The 11911-nt window shown below is 32.0% G+C and overlaps 3 protein-coding genes across 3 annotated transcripts; 1 reads left to right on the top strand and 2 right to left on the bottom strand.

Annotated features, from left to right (window-relative positions):
* Positions 1–1192: 1192 nt before the first annotated feature.
* LOC108732637 (troponin C-like) lies at positions 1193–5261 on the top strand. Its single transcript, XM_018463540.2, has 4 exons — positions 1193–1300; positions 3701–3972; positions 4316–4464; positions 5055–5261. The coding sequence occupies exons 1-4, from the start codon at positions 1298–1300 to the stop codon at positions 5081–5083; spliced, it is 453 nt and encodes a 150-aa protein (XP_018319042.1). The 5' UTR covers positions 1193–1297; the 3' UTR covers positions 5084–5261.
* Positions 5262–5706: 445 nt separating this feature from the next.
* Positions 5707–7493, bottom strand: LOC108732635 (26S proteasome regulatory subunit 7). Its single transcript, XM_018463537.2, has 6 exons — positions 7427–7493; positions 7249–7286; positions 6873–7186; positions 6645–6813; positions 6297–6587; positions 5707–6219 (listed from the first exon to the last, which is right to left on the bottom strand). The coding sequence occupies exons 1-6, from the start codon at positions 7491–7493 to the stop codon at positions 5800–5802; spliced, it is 1299 nt and encodes a 432-aa protein (XP_018319039.1). The 3' UTR covers positions 5707–5799.
* Positions 7494–7725: 232 nt separating this feature from the next.
* LOC108732636 (beta-1,3-galactosyltransferase 5) lies at positions 7726–9359 on the bottom strand. The gene has a single exon (XM_018463539.1). The coding sequence runs from the start codon at positions 8896–8898 to the stop codon at positions 7765–7767; it is 1134 nt and encodes a 377-aa protein (XP_018319041.1). The 5' UTR covers positions 8899–9359; the 3' UTR covers positions 7726–7764.
* Positions 9360–11911: the final 2552 nt, after the last annotated feature.

Genomic DNA, 11911 nt, shown 5'->3' with positions numbered 1-11911 from the left:
CTACATTTTAGGATTACGTATTTTCACAGACCACTTCGAACTATTTTATTAATAATTAGGTAATTAAAAACGCTTAACGGTTTTTCTTATGAACAAACAAAAATGTTTTAAATGTCCTTTACGTTCTACCCCTTTGTAATATACAAGTAAAGTAAAAAGAAACAAAACTTAGAAATTATACATATTCCCTTGTCGTCATTTTTGATTATATTCTACACCTGATGATGCCACTGTGTGGCGAAACAATATTATCGTGTTTACAAGATATTTTCGTGAAACTTTTTGTATGTTTAGACCATGGCTCTGCAGCCCGCATCATAATTTTGAAAGCCTATGTTCTTATACCGATGGCTTACCCAATACTAAACTTGAAATTTTAAGTTGCATGTCCAAATGTCGAGTTGCAAGTCAAAAAAAAAACTAGCTGTAAGTCGTAATTTCAAGTTGCAAGTCGAAATTTCGTGTTGCACGTCGAAATTTCGAGTTGCAAGTCATAATTTCAAGTTGCATGTCCAAATTTCGAGTTTCAAGTCAAAAAAACTAGTTGTAAGTCATAATTCCAAGTTGCAAGTCGAAATTTCGTGTTGCACGTCGAAATTTCGAGTTGCAAGTCATAATTTCAAGTAGCAAGTCGAAATTCTGAGTTGCAAGTCATAATTTCAAGTTGCATGTCTAAATTTCGAGTTGCAAGTCAAAAAAATCTAGTTGTAAGTTATAATTTCAAGTTGCAAGTCGAAATTTCGTATTGCACGTCGAAATTTAGAGTTGCAACTCATAATTTCAAGTAGCAAGTCGAAATTCCGAGTTGTAAGTCAAAAAGTCGAGTTGCAAGTCATACTTTCATGTTGCAAGTCGAAATTTAGAGTCACAATTCGAAATTGAAAAAAAATTGTGTTTGGTTTTTCTGAGAAAAAGAGTCTTGAGAGACAGACAGACGGGACAACGAAGTGTTCCCTTTTTTCATTAAGAGCTAGGGAACCCTAAAAACGTTTTTTTTATTCGTTTGTTGTTAATTTAAAAAGCTTTATATCACTGTTATTCCGGCGCGATTTTGAAATATTTCCAACGACCTGTATATTTTTAAATCGTCGATAAAAATCTAGTAGTGAAGCTTAGCAGCCGAGGGACAAAAATATAAAACAAAACCAAAAAATTCACGTCGGTTTCAAAGTGTTATATATTTAGGTATTCGACGCTGCCTTTGGTGGTTTAGTGTTAAAACAGTATCATCGCCCATTGCGATCGGGTCGCTCTTCTTCATTAGTTAAGTAAACGGTACTTTGGAACAAAAAACAAAATGGTAAGTACCAATACAACTTTTTTTTTTTCAAATAAGGTAGTAGTAGGTATATTTTTCAAAATAGACAAAAAATATTAATTAAATGACAATTAATCGATAACTGAACCGAATGAATTAGTTAAACCCAAAATTCTACACATTAGAAAAACGCTAAAAAAAACTTAAATTCGTTTCGGTACCTAATGTGTCAACTTCAGTTACAATCAAGATCATTTTATCATCATTAAACAACTAGTATCTTTTAGTACTTTTTGAATTTGTTGCCATTTTTGGGTACTTCATCTTATTACATACACTGTCACCATTTCTGTTTTCTTTTTTTTTTTAACAAAACCGTTGCTGTTCATTTGTTATTTGTTTTCTGTTATTGTTGCTTGTAAGTTGGTTAATTGATACATATTTATTAATATTTACTTCATTTTGTAAATTAACAATCGGTTGTGGTATTTCATGTGGACATTTAGGTACCCATCTATGTATGTTAATAAAACGGCTAATTTTAACTATCGCAAATAATTTCGATCGAAATCCGGTATAGGTGGCGTTGAAATGATGTTCTTCATTTACGCAAACAAGCGATGAAACAATTTTTGGCACACGTATCTTTGTTATTAACAAGCCCTAGTTTTTGTACGGTTTCGTGACACTAGTGACAAACAAATTTACACAATTTATCATAAATAACAGCACGTTTTGGCATGACGTTAAATAAAGATGCTCCGCATTTTATATAGGTATATATATATAATTAGTGCAACCTTTTTTGGCTAGGTTTGTATTTTGTTGTTTTCAATCGTTTTCTGAAACATTATCGAGTAGGAAAATAAATTAATCGATTAAATTCACAATAAATTAGTTGCAATCTCACAGAATAAAATATTTTTTTTTTTAATTTTGATTTGTCATGTAATTTAAAATGGGATTTTACATAGTAATTAAAAAAGCTACGAATTGTTAATGAAAAAAATAAAGTTTGCAGAATAATTTTGGAAATCATTGTAAAAATTTTTATTGTACAATCATTCTAGATAAATCTAAATGCCTTCTCAAAAACTACTAACTAATCTCGTATTTGTTTACGTAAATTGTTTTGATGTAATTTTTGCAATATATAATATTTATAGAATTACTTGATTCCCTATTATTAAGGTGTGTCATCAATATTATATATTGTCTATGTTTTCACTTACGACAGGATACCCTAAAAATAAACCTGCGCCCCACTTTACTCATTGCGTAGAAATGCTGTAAAACGAACAAAATATTTAGAACATGCAAACTTTAGACATGGACATTCCATCCGAATAGTATATTTGAATTATAATTATATCAGCGACCTAACTGTAGAAGTACATCTTTGAAAACGTAGTCAACATTAAGTATAATTCCAAAATAATGATTAACTAATACGGGAAGTACCTATAAGCAATAAACATTTGACGTTTCGGGGTAAACAAATTAACAATGGAGATGTACAAAATTTAATTCGGTTTAGAATCGAAAGGGCTTCGTTATAACGCCTTAAAAATACGAAAAAAGTTATGTTTACAATAAACATTGCAATTTCAAAGAATGGCAATTTTCAATCGTCTTTCGTCATTTTCACTCTATTATAAAAACATGTTCTCAAAAATGTTACATTAGGAGTAACATAAACTGGCAAAAAATAGTTTAAAAGTATGACTCACTGACAAAAAATTGTGACGCCAGTTCTAAAAACACTTGGCCATACTTAGCTATCAGACACTCGATAAAAAACTTCGCATATTTTAATTTTTTTTTTTCACAAGCTGCCAAAAAGTAACAAAATGTAGTATTTAATTAAGTTATTGTCTATATAATATAGTTATTATGCTTCTATTGAATAGATAAATAAATTAATAAATAATACTTTTTTACACTGTCATTTGCATTTAATGTTTTATTTAAATCGTAATAAATAAAGGATTATCTAAATATATCCAGCCACCCATATGTATTAAAGATTAAATTTTATTCGCGGTTTTGCTCGCTTTGGTGCCCTAAATACGCGTGAAAGGTCCTCGACGACCACATAAAAATAATTTTTTTATCCCTCGGGAACAGTACGTCTTTTCTGGATAAAAGGCACCCTATGTTCTTTTCCGTTCCCTTGACAATGTGTGTACAAAATTTTATGATTATCGGTTGCATAGTTAAGGTCTGAAACAGTAACAAACAGACAAACTTACATCCAAACAGAAATATTTGTGAAATCCAACATATTTTTTTTATGTATTAGCAGTATTGCAATGTTACAACAGATCTACCGCAAAAACCGTCGATTTTTCCTAAAAATTACACCCAAATCTGAAGGTTCTTTAAATAACGACAATATAATAATAATATTAATTATTGATTATTATTATTATTTTAATTAAGGATGACGACGCGCAAAGAGTAGCAATTTTAAGAAAAGCATTCCAAATGTTCGATCCGTCCAACACTGGATCGATTGAAACGGCGAAGATTAGCACGATCTTGAACAGCATGGGTCAAGTGTTCGATCACAAAGAACTTTCCGAAATGATCAAGGAAAACGACCCTGAAAGTAGCGGAAGGGTGGATTTTGAAGGATTCAGCATGATTGCCACCCGCTTCCTTGAAGAAGACGACGCTGAAAGCACCCAACAGGAGCTCAAGGAAGCTTTCAGGTAAACGCCCCGTGTGGGTACCATTCTCTGATAAATTTCCGAAGAAGGAAAATTATTATCATTCTAATGTAAATGTCTTTTGAGATGGCCCATTCGAGATCATTACAAAAAAGATACAGGAGGAGTCCTTAAGGACTGTTTCAACGGGACCTTTTCGATTCCACGGGGTAGATAAAATAGTCAAGGAGCCGAAAACGGTCCCTATACTTTTTAATCCCAAATGGTTCATTTCAAAGGACAAATAGGAGTGATTTTTCCCCTTTTCTTATGAATGAAAAAATATGCGAAAGATTGTAATAACTGTAAGAATAATATCAAAATATAATTTTTAAATACGATAAAGGTTATACGACAAAGAAGGAAACGGATATATCACAACAGCCACCCTTAAGGAAATCTTGGCCGCCCTCGATGACAAACTAACGGGAAGGGAACTTGATGGTATTATTGCAGAAATCGATACTGATGGATCAGGAACTGTAGATTTCGATGGTATGTATTAAATATATATTTTAATTAATTTAATATCTTTTTGTTGTATCACCTGTTAAAAGATGTTTTTTTCTATTAAAACTGCATGAATAAAACGATTTTTCCCAAAAATGGGACCATTTTTCGTTTAAAAATCTCTATCCTTTAAATTTGTTCTTATTAAATTACAAGATACATGTATCAGTTTGATCTAGTTTTCCTTTCTATTAAAACAGATTTTCCCGAAAATGGAAGCTTATTAAAACAAATTTTCTCGCGTAAATACACCCCCAATCAGCCAATTTCGCCAAAACCTTTATAGTCATTTTCGAAAAATAAATAATTAGTAAAAGTCTCCGTTCTATGTCATATGATAAGAAAAACGCATTTTAATTGACTACCTAACTTTTGTTTTAGTCTTTATTCCTTAATCATTCAATCATTTGACAATTAAATATGCCTTATTTATATCTTATTTGGTTAAAATTTTTCTAAAAATCGATTGCTAAAATAAATACGTTTTAAATTTATTTTCTTAAACACCGTGTATACTTACGTATGCACTTTGTGTAATATACAGGGTGTACTAATATAATACGTTTACTTTTCAGAATTCATGGAAATGATGACTGGCGATTAAACAAAACAAAACAAAACAAGGACACCAAATACAGCATATCCTTTTTATTTCATTGTATTTACTTGAACACCATATTAAAGACAATTAATTAAATTATTATTATTATTAAATGCTTGCAAGAACCAATAATTATCTTTTATAAACTACCTATAGTAAAAATAAAAAAAGCCATTCTAAAGTTGTGTTATTTCATTTTTACCCCACAACATTCCAATTTAAAATCCCCTTATCTGATTAGGTCCTTAGATGGACCAATAAAACTGCAGAAACTACAAGGATGTGACATATACACGGACAGACAAAAAGCTATGAAATAATAGCCTCTGTTCACGATAAAAAGCTAGAAGAGTTGAATAAATCTATAAATATTGTTTCTGTAATTTTTACTGTGCCTCAAAATTAAAATAAGAAAAAAGTTGCTTTATTTAGTATTAAAATAAACAAGTTAAATACCATTCAGAAATATAATTTATAGTAAACCAACTCATTATCTTTAAAAGAGAAAGTTATTAATCATTTTTTTTTAAATAAAAGTTAATCAGGTGTTGAAACGCGTTTTATGTTTTCTAAACATTTTTGTGATAAATTATGGGGTTTCGTAGAATAAAAAAGAGCAATCAATTTCCAAAAAAACAGACATTTATTTCGAACGCAAATTTTGTATTAATACTACCAATTTATATTATTGTTATTACACAGATGTAAACAAAAATAAATTAATTGTAGGTCATGTATCTTGGAGTGGCTGAGAACTTAGCATAGGACTTAATGACTTTATTTACTGCTTCCAGGAAATCTTTTTCGGTTGCTACCTTCCTACGGGCTCTAATTGCAAACATTCCTGCTTCAGTACAGACACTTCTAATTTCAGCCCCTGTCGAATTGGGGCACAGTCTGGCCAACAATTCGAAACGTATGTCACGTTCGACAGACATGGAACGAGCATGAATTTTAAATATGTGAGTTCTCCCTTCCAGATCGGGTAAACCGAATTCGACTTTCCTATCTAAACGTCCAGGTCTCATTAGGGCAGGGTCTAGAGTGTCTGGTCTATTTGTTGCCATAAGGACTTTAATATTTCCTCTTGGATCGAAACCGTCTAATTGGTTAATTAATTCTAACATAGTTCTTTGAACCTGAAAGGGAAACAGATGCAATCAAAAAAGCAAACACTAAGCAGTTGTTTAGTAAAAATAATATGTAACATATTTACCTCGTTGTCACCGCCTGCTCCATCATCGAACCTAGCACCTCCAATAGCATCAATTTCGTCGAAAAATATGAGACAGGCTTTTTTAGACCTTGCCATTTCGAACAATTCACGAACCATTCGTGCCCCTTCACCCACATACTTCTGGACCAATTCTGATCCAATGACACGTATAAAACAAGCATCAGTTCGATTAGCCACAGCCCTGGCACAAAGCGTTTTTCCAGTACCAGGGGGACCAAAAAGTAACACACCCTTAGGAGGTTCAATGCCTAATCTTACGAATTTTTCTGGCTGTAATTAAATATTATCAATATTATTTCCTTTTATGTTGTTATGAAATTAACTCACATGTAAAAGGGGCGTTTCAACTACTTCACGCAATTTATCAATTTGTTCCTTACAACCCCCAACATCACTGTACGTAACATCAGGCTTTTCTTCCACCTGCATCATTGTAACAGTGGGATCAATTTTTGGTGGCAAGGGAATATGGATCTGGTACTTATTACGGTCAACTCTGTAATTGTTATTTTATAGCAACAATTTTCAGGGTCTAAACATAATTCCTATACGTACCCAACTCTCATACCCTCCTCAATATCAGTGGGTGCAACTGAGTCAGCTAAATCCACTACAAACTTTGCAAATTGCTTCACATTTATAATATATTTAGGATCATCAGTATCAGCATTAATTATCTTAGTACATCTTGCAACCTGTAAGGGCTGCTCATTTTGCAAAGTTTGTTTGTCTGCAGCCAAGTCCCATAGAGCCGGAGGAGCTAGACCAGTATCAGACTCTTTTATTCCAGTTAGCTCATTGACCCTTTTAATTATCGTTTGTATATCATCTTCTACTACTTTAATGCTTTTTGTGTATTGACCTTGGCCCTGAAATAATTTTATTTTAAGTTTTCTTTTGTTTACAAGATGATCAGACTTGAAGTACTTACATATGTCTTTAAAAGTGCAATATCGCCTTCATCCAAAGCTATGATAATAAACACATTAAAATTAGATTTATAGTAATATTATTATGAAAAAATAATTCAAAATACAATTAAATGTGCAGGTATTTTTTAAAAACGGTATAGGTTAGGTTTTAAGCAAAAAGCGAAAGATTACACTTACATTTTATTTCCTTTTCTTCTTTTGCATCTTTAACTTTTCGCATTTCATTTCCTAAGTGGTCCGGCATTGTCAAAGTTTTATTAATGTTCACTTATTGCAAAAGATTAGTTTTTATTTGCTTTTGTCTTTAGAATTACAAGCAAAATTAAACTATTTTGACATTTGACAATTTTCTTGACGTTTGACGAAAAGATGACCATTAGACTGCCAGATCTATTTAGCCATACTATCAAAATAGTATACAGGGTGTTTTGAATTTAACGATTGATTATAAAATAACACAAGCGGTATTACTTTTAAATTAACTCTAATATAAATAATAATAACAAACTAAGTCATTAAAACAATTTGTATTTCTCAATTTCAGCTTCTCCACCTATAGTCTTTATTGGAGCTCCACACATGTTACTGTAAGTCCTCACCTTTTTACTGCACCCTTCTTCAGTGTAACACTTTTTCATTATTTCATTAAATTCGAAAAATAAATTGTTATCACCTCCATTAGGGCCAATTACATAATCACAATCGTATTTATATTTTTTATAATCGTCTATGCAACATTTTAATTCTTCGGTAGACGTAGTAAAATAGAAACTCAGATCTATAAAAGTAATATTTACTATTTGCGCCAAAATCCCTGTGATATACAGGTCGTCAATCCAAAAATAAGGTATCTTCTTAGAGGCAGCCAGTAAATCTGTTATCGTTTTTGTATTGGTGATGTACAACCATCCCGATACGAAAGCGGGATATTTGTCCACGTCGTATTCTTCTTGACTAACATACCATTTACTGTGTGGGTCCCGTATTGGCACCATATTTTTCATCAAGTAACCCGCTATTACTCCTTTTCGTTTAGGTATGACCTTCGACTGTCTCACCAAAATTTTTTTAAGTCTGTAGACGTTTACAACGATGTCGTCGTCCATTTTTACAACGTACTTTGCGCTTGCGCAGAATTGCGCTGCCCATTTTAGTCCCATGAGATGTTTGTAAGTCAAATTTCGGTAACTTTCGATGAAATTGCCTTGGAGTAAGTCTCCAAATCTACTTTGTTCGTTTTCTATCATTCCTTGGTTCGTGTATTTGTCATTCTTTGCCACGGCAAGTAGGAATACCCTTCGCATATTCATATTTTCGAGTTCTAGACTCGAAAATGCGCGCCTCATGGCGCTTCGAGTTTCCACGTTTCCGTAATATGACGTCACCAGTATTAGGGCCAATAAAGTTTTGTTTTTTGAATTGCATTCTTGTGCGGCCAACACGTATTTGTTTTCTTCGGTCAAAGCTGGCATAGAATTTTGCAGATTACTGTAAATTAGTCGAGGATTGTTCGTGACGATCGGCGAATTGTTTTCACGGCCAAACGAATAGAGAACAATTATCACAAAAACAGAAACTCCTATAGATATCACAACAATCACTTTCAATTGTTTTTTTAATGACAGGTGCGTCCAATAGTGCTCGTTCATTTTCACAATTGTTCTTGTCGAACTTATAAGTAATGAAGTAATGAAAATGGACGAGTAATTTATGAAGCATTCGTGGGCAGAATATTACGTAATGAGAATGAGAACTAACTGGTTCTACAATGTACACACGTGTCTATGTCTTTAATTTGAAGTTATTCGTCAAAAATGTTCTTGTAAAAGTTTGTTCGTTGGATTTAAAACTTTCATAAAGAACTTCAACGGGATGATTTGAAATTCTAGTATAGCGAGATCATTGCGCGTTCTCAGAAGTATTTATAAAATAAGTAAAATCGCGATGTTCAGTTTTAGCAGAATACTGTTATACTGAAGTTGAATTATTCCGACGCTTTCTATTCCACAATAGGATGTGGGCTTGTTAGGAAGCGGATTATTATGTACAAAAAAAATTTTTAATAACAATTACGTCATACAAATCTATTTTACGTAATAAAGAAAGTGAATTGGTTCGATTAGCCACAGCCCTGGCACAAAGCGTTTTTCCAGTACCAGGGGGACCAAAAAGTAACACACCCTTAAGAGGTTCAATGCCATTTTGTTTTACTTTATTTACAGAATTACATAGTAAAGTTACATTTTAAATTAATTACATACTATTTAATAGAAAAGTTTTAAAAATCCTAGCCCTTATCTAGATGTTATTAACGTTAAAAATAAGTATAGAAATAACGCAAAAAAGTAATTTGTTTATAATTTAGGATTGTTTACATTACTTATTTCATGATCAGACGACTTTTTAACGACGATTTAATGCTTATTTGTTCGATGCCCTTCAGGATCGACAAAATTAACCCATGATGAGATGCCGAAGTTCCTGTAAAAGTCCTGGTGTCCCTTCGATTGTGTTTTTCTTTCATATCCGTGTAGGTAATCAGCGATTCTGTATTAATAACAAAAAAAACGAATTAAAATAAGAAAATTATTAAAATACCTATTACAGTTAAAATAAAAAACGTATACTTCATGAAAATAAAGGAAAACAGTGGCGTAACCAGGATTTCGGAAANTCGTGTGCAAAATGTGTACTATATTGGTAAATGCATATTATTATAGAATAGTAAAATAATAACTTTTATTTCTCTCCATTTAACGATCACTCTTTATAACGCCGAAAAATGTTCAGTCCCTTGAGTGTCGTTATATAGAGTTTACGCTGTATTTCTAGAATCATAAAATGCAATAACTATTATATTAATCACATAATATGGAATTTGTAAAACAAATGTCACATAGGTACAACTTTCCATTTTAATAAACAGGATTTTGTTTGCTTTAAATGTTCGTGATCATTGAAGATTTCTCTCGATAACCAGATGATGTGAAATTGAGTAGGTATTACTGTAAGTAAACGCGATGAGCAATTCGCTGCTGTTTTTGACAAATTACACTCAATATTTACTTGTCTTATTAGGTACACAAGAATTCACAAAAAAAATAGCAAAATTAGTTTTCAGTTTGATTTTGGATTGAAAAACAGGAACCTTTATTATTATAAGGTATCATTCATAAATTAGGTAAGGGATATCTTCCTTAAGTCTTTGACTTCCTCCCTCAATGTAAAGAATAGTAAGATATTTGTAAACGAGACACTTTGCCTCGGGTTTCGAACTATTGAGGGTTCCAGTTATGTATCTTTTTAAAAATTGTGAAATTACCGGTTATTTATTAGGAATTTTATACTTTGACTTTAATTTTTCATGAATAGTACCTCATAAGTAAGTACCTCCCCGAAAAAAAGGTTTGTACGTCCCTGCGAATGTCCAAAGTCCGATACTGGATTTAAGCCAATTTCAATTTGTAGGGTGTCGGAAAGTGACATGTATACTCACGAAAATGTCCTTTTGCGAAATGGAAGGAGATTATTCATAATTTTGGCTTCTTTTCAATCAATTTTCAAATTTAGGCGCGCGAAATTTCGTTCTTTATAGTGGTTCAAGCCAATTTAAATTTGTATAATATAAAAGGGCGGCTGGGTGTCGTAAGATGACATGTTTTTTCAAAGAAATGTGCTTTTTGCAAAATCCCAGAAAATTGGTCATTATTTCAGCTCCTTTTTTACTAATTTTCGAATTTAGACGCGCGAAACTTCGTTCTTTATCGTGGTTCAAGCCAATTTAAATTTGAATAAAATAAAAGATCGACTGGGTGTCGTAAGAATCACATATGTTTTCAGAAAAATGTGTTTTTTGCAAAATCCAAGAAAATTAGTCATAATTTCAGCTCCTTTTTCTCCAATTTTCAGATTTGGACGCACATAGTTTCGATTATTACAGTGGTTTAGTGTAAAAGTGCGGCAGGATGTAGTAAAATGGCATGTGTTTTTGTGAAATCCAAGAAAATTTTTAACATTCTCCAGCAATGCTTCTATGCTTTCGTTTTTCACAGTTCCCACTGTCCACGCTTCTGTCTCTAAAGCTTTTTCAACCCTGAATTATCTGACTCCTTTAACGTATACCAAAAATAAGCGACTGGTTTTTGGTCTTCTATTTATTAATATTTATTTTAATATAAGTAAGTAAACATTTTTCACTGGAAAAACTAAGAAAATCCTAATTCATCGACAGTGAAACTAAAACCAAATACAAAACAGTAGTTCGGATTTTTATTAGATATTAATATTAGTTTTAATTCTTGTGCTGGTGTAGACGTTCGCAATATTTATGGTAAATTGTGCCATTTTATGGGCTGAAGTAGAAAGTACGATATCTAGCGAAAGTGTAAACCCAAGTGATGACAGACAGATAATTATACGAATGGTATGGTGCATACATAGCGAATGTGCGAAAATAAATGTGCGTATATTTCGATTCAATTGCTCATGTAGAAATGTAGAATGTTTCAACATTCACACAAATTCACGGATGGCAAACTTAGAAATTCTTAGATTTTTATCTTACTGGAAATTAGTCCGATCGTAAGAATGCATTTTCTTAAAAAAGAAAGTTAATAAAAGAATTGATGTAATGTTCAATTAAAGTTATTAGCTAAAGTATTT

Source organism: Agrilus planipennis, unplaced genomic scaffold (genome assembly GCF_000699045.2).
Source record: "Agrilus planipennis isolate EAB-ADULT unplaced genomic scaffold, Apla_2.0 scaffold71, whole genome shotgun sequence".
Classification (NCBI taxonomy): Eukaryota; Metazoa; Arthropoda; class Insecta; order Coleoptera; family Buprestidae; genus Agrilus; species Agrilus planipennis.
Note: the sequence above shows the minus strand (reverse complement) of the source record. Positions and strands in the feature narration are given on the sequence as shown.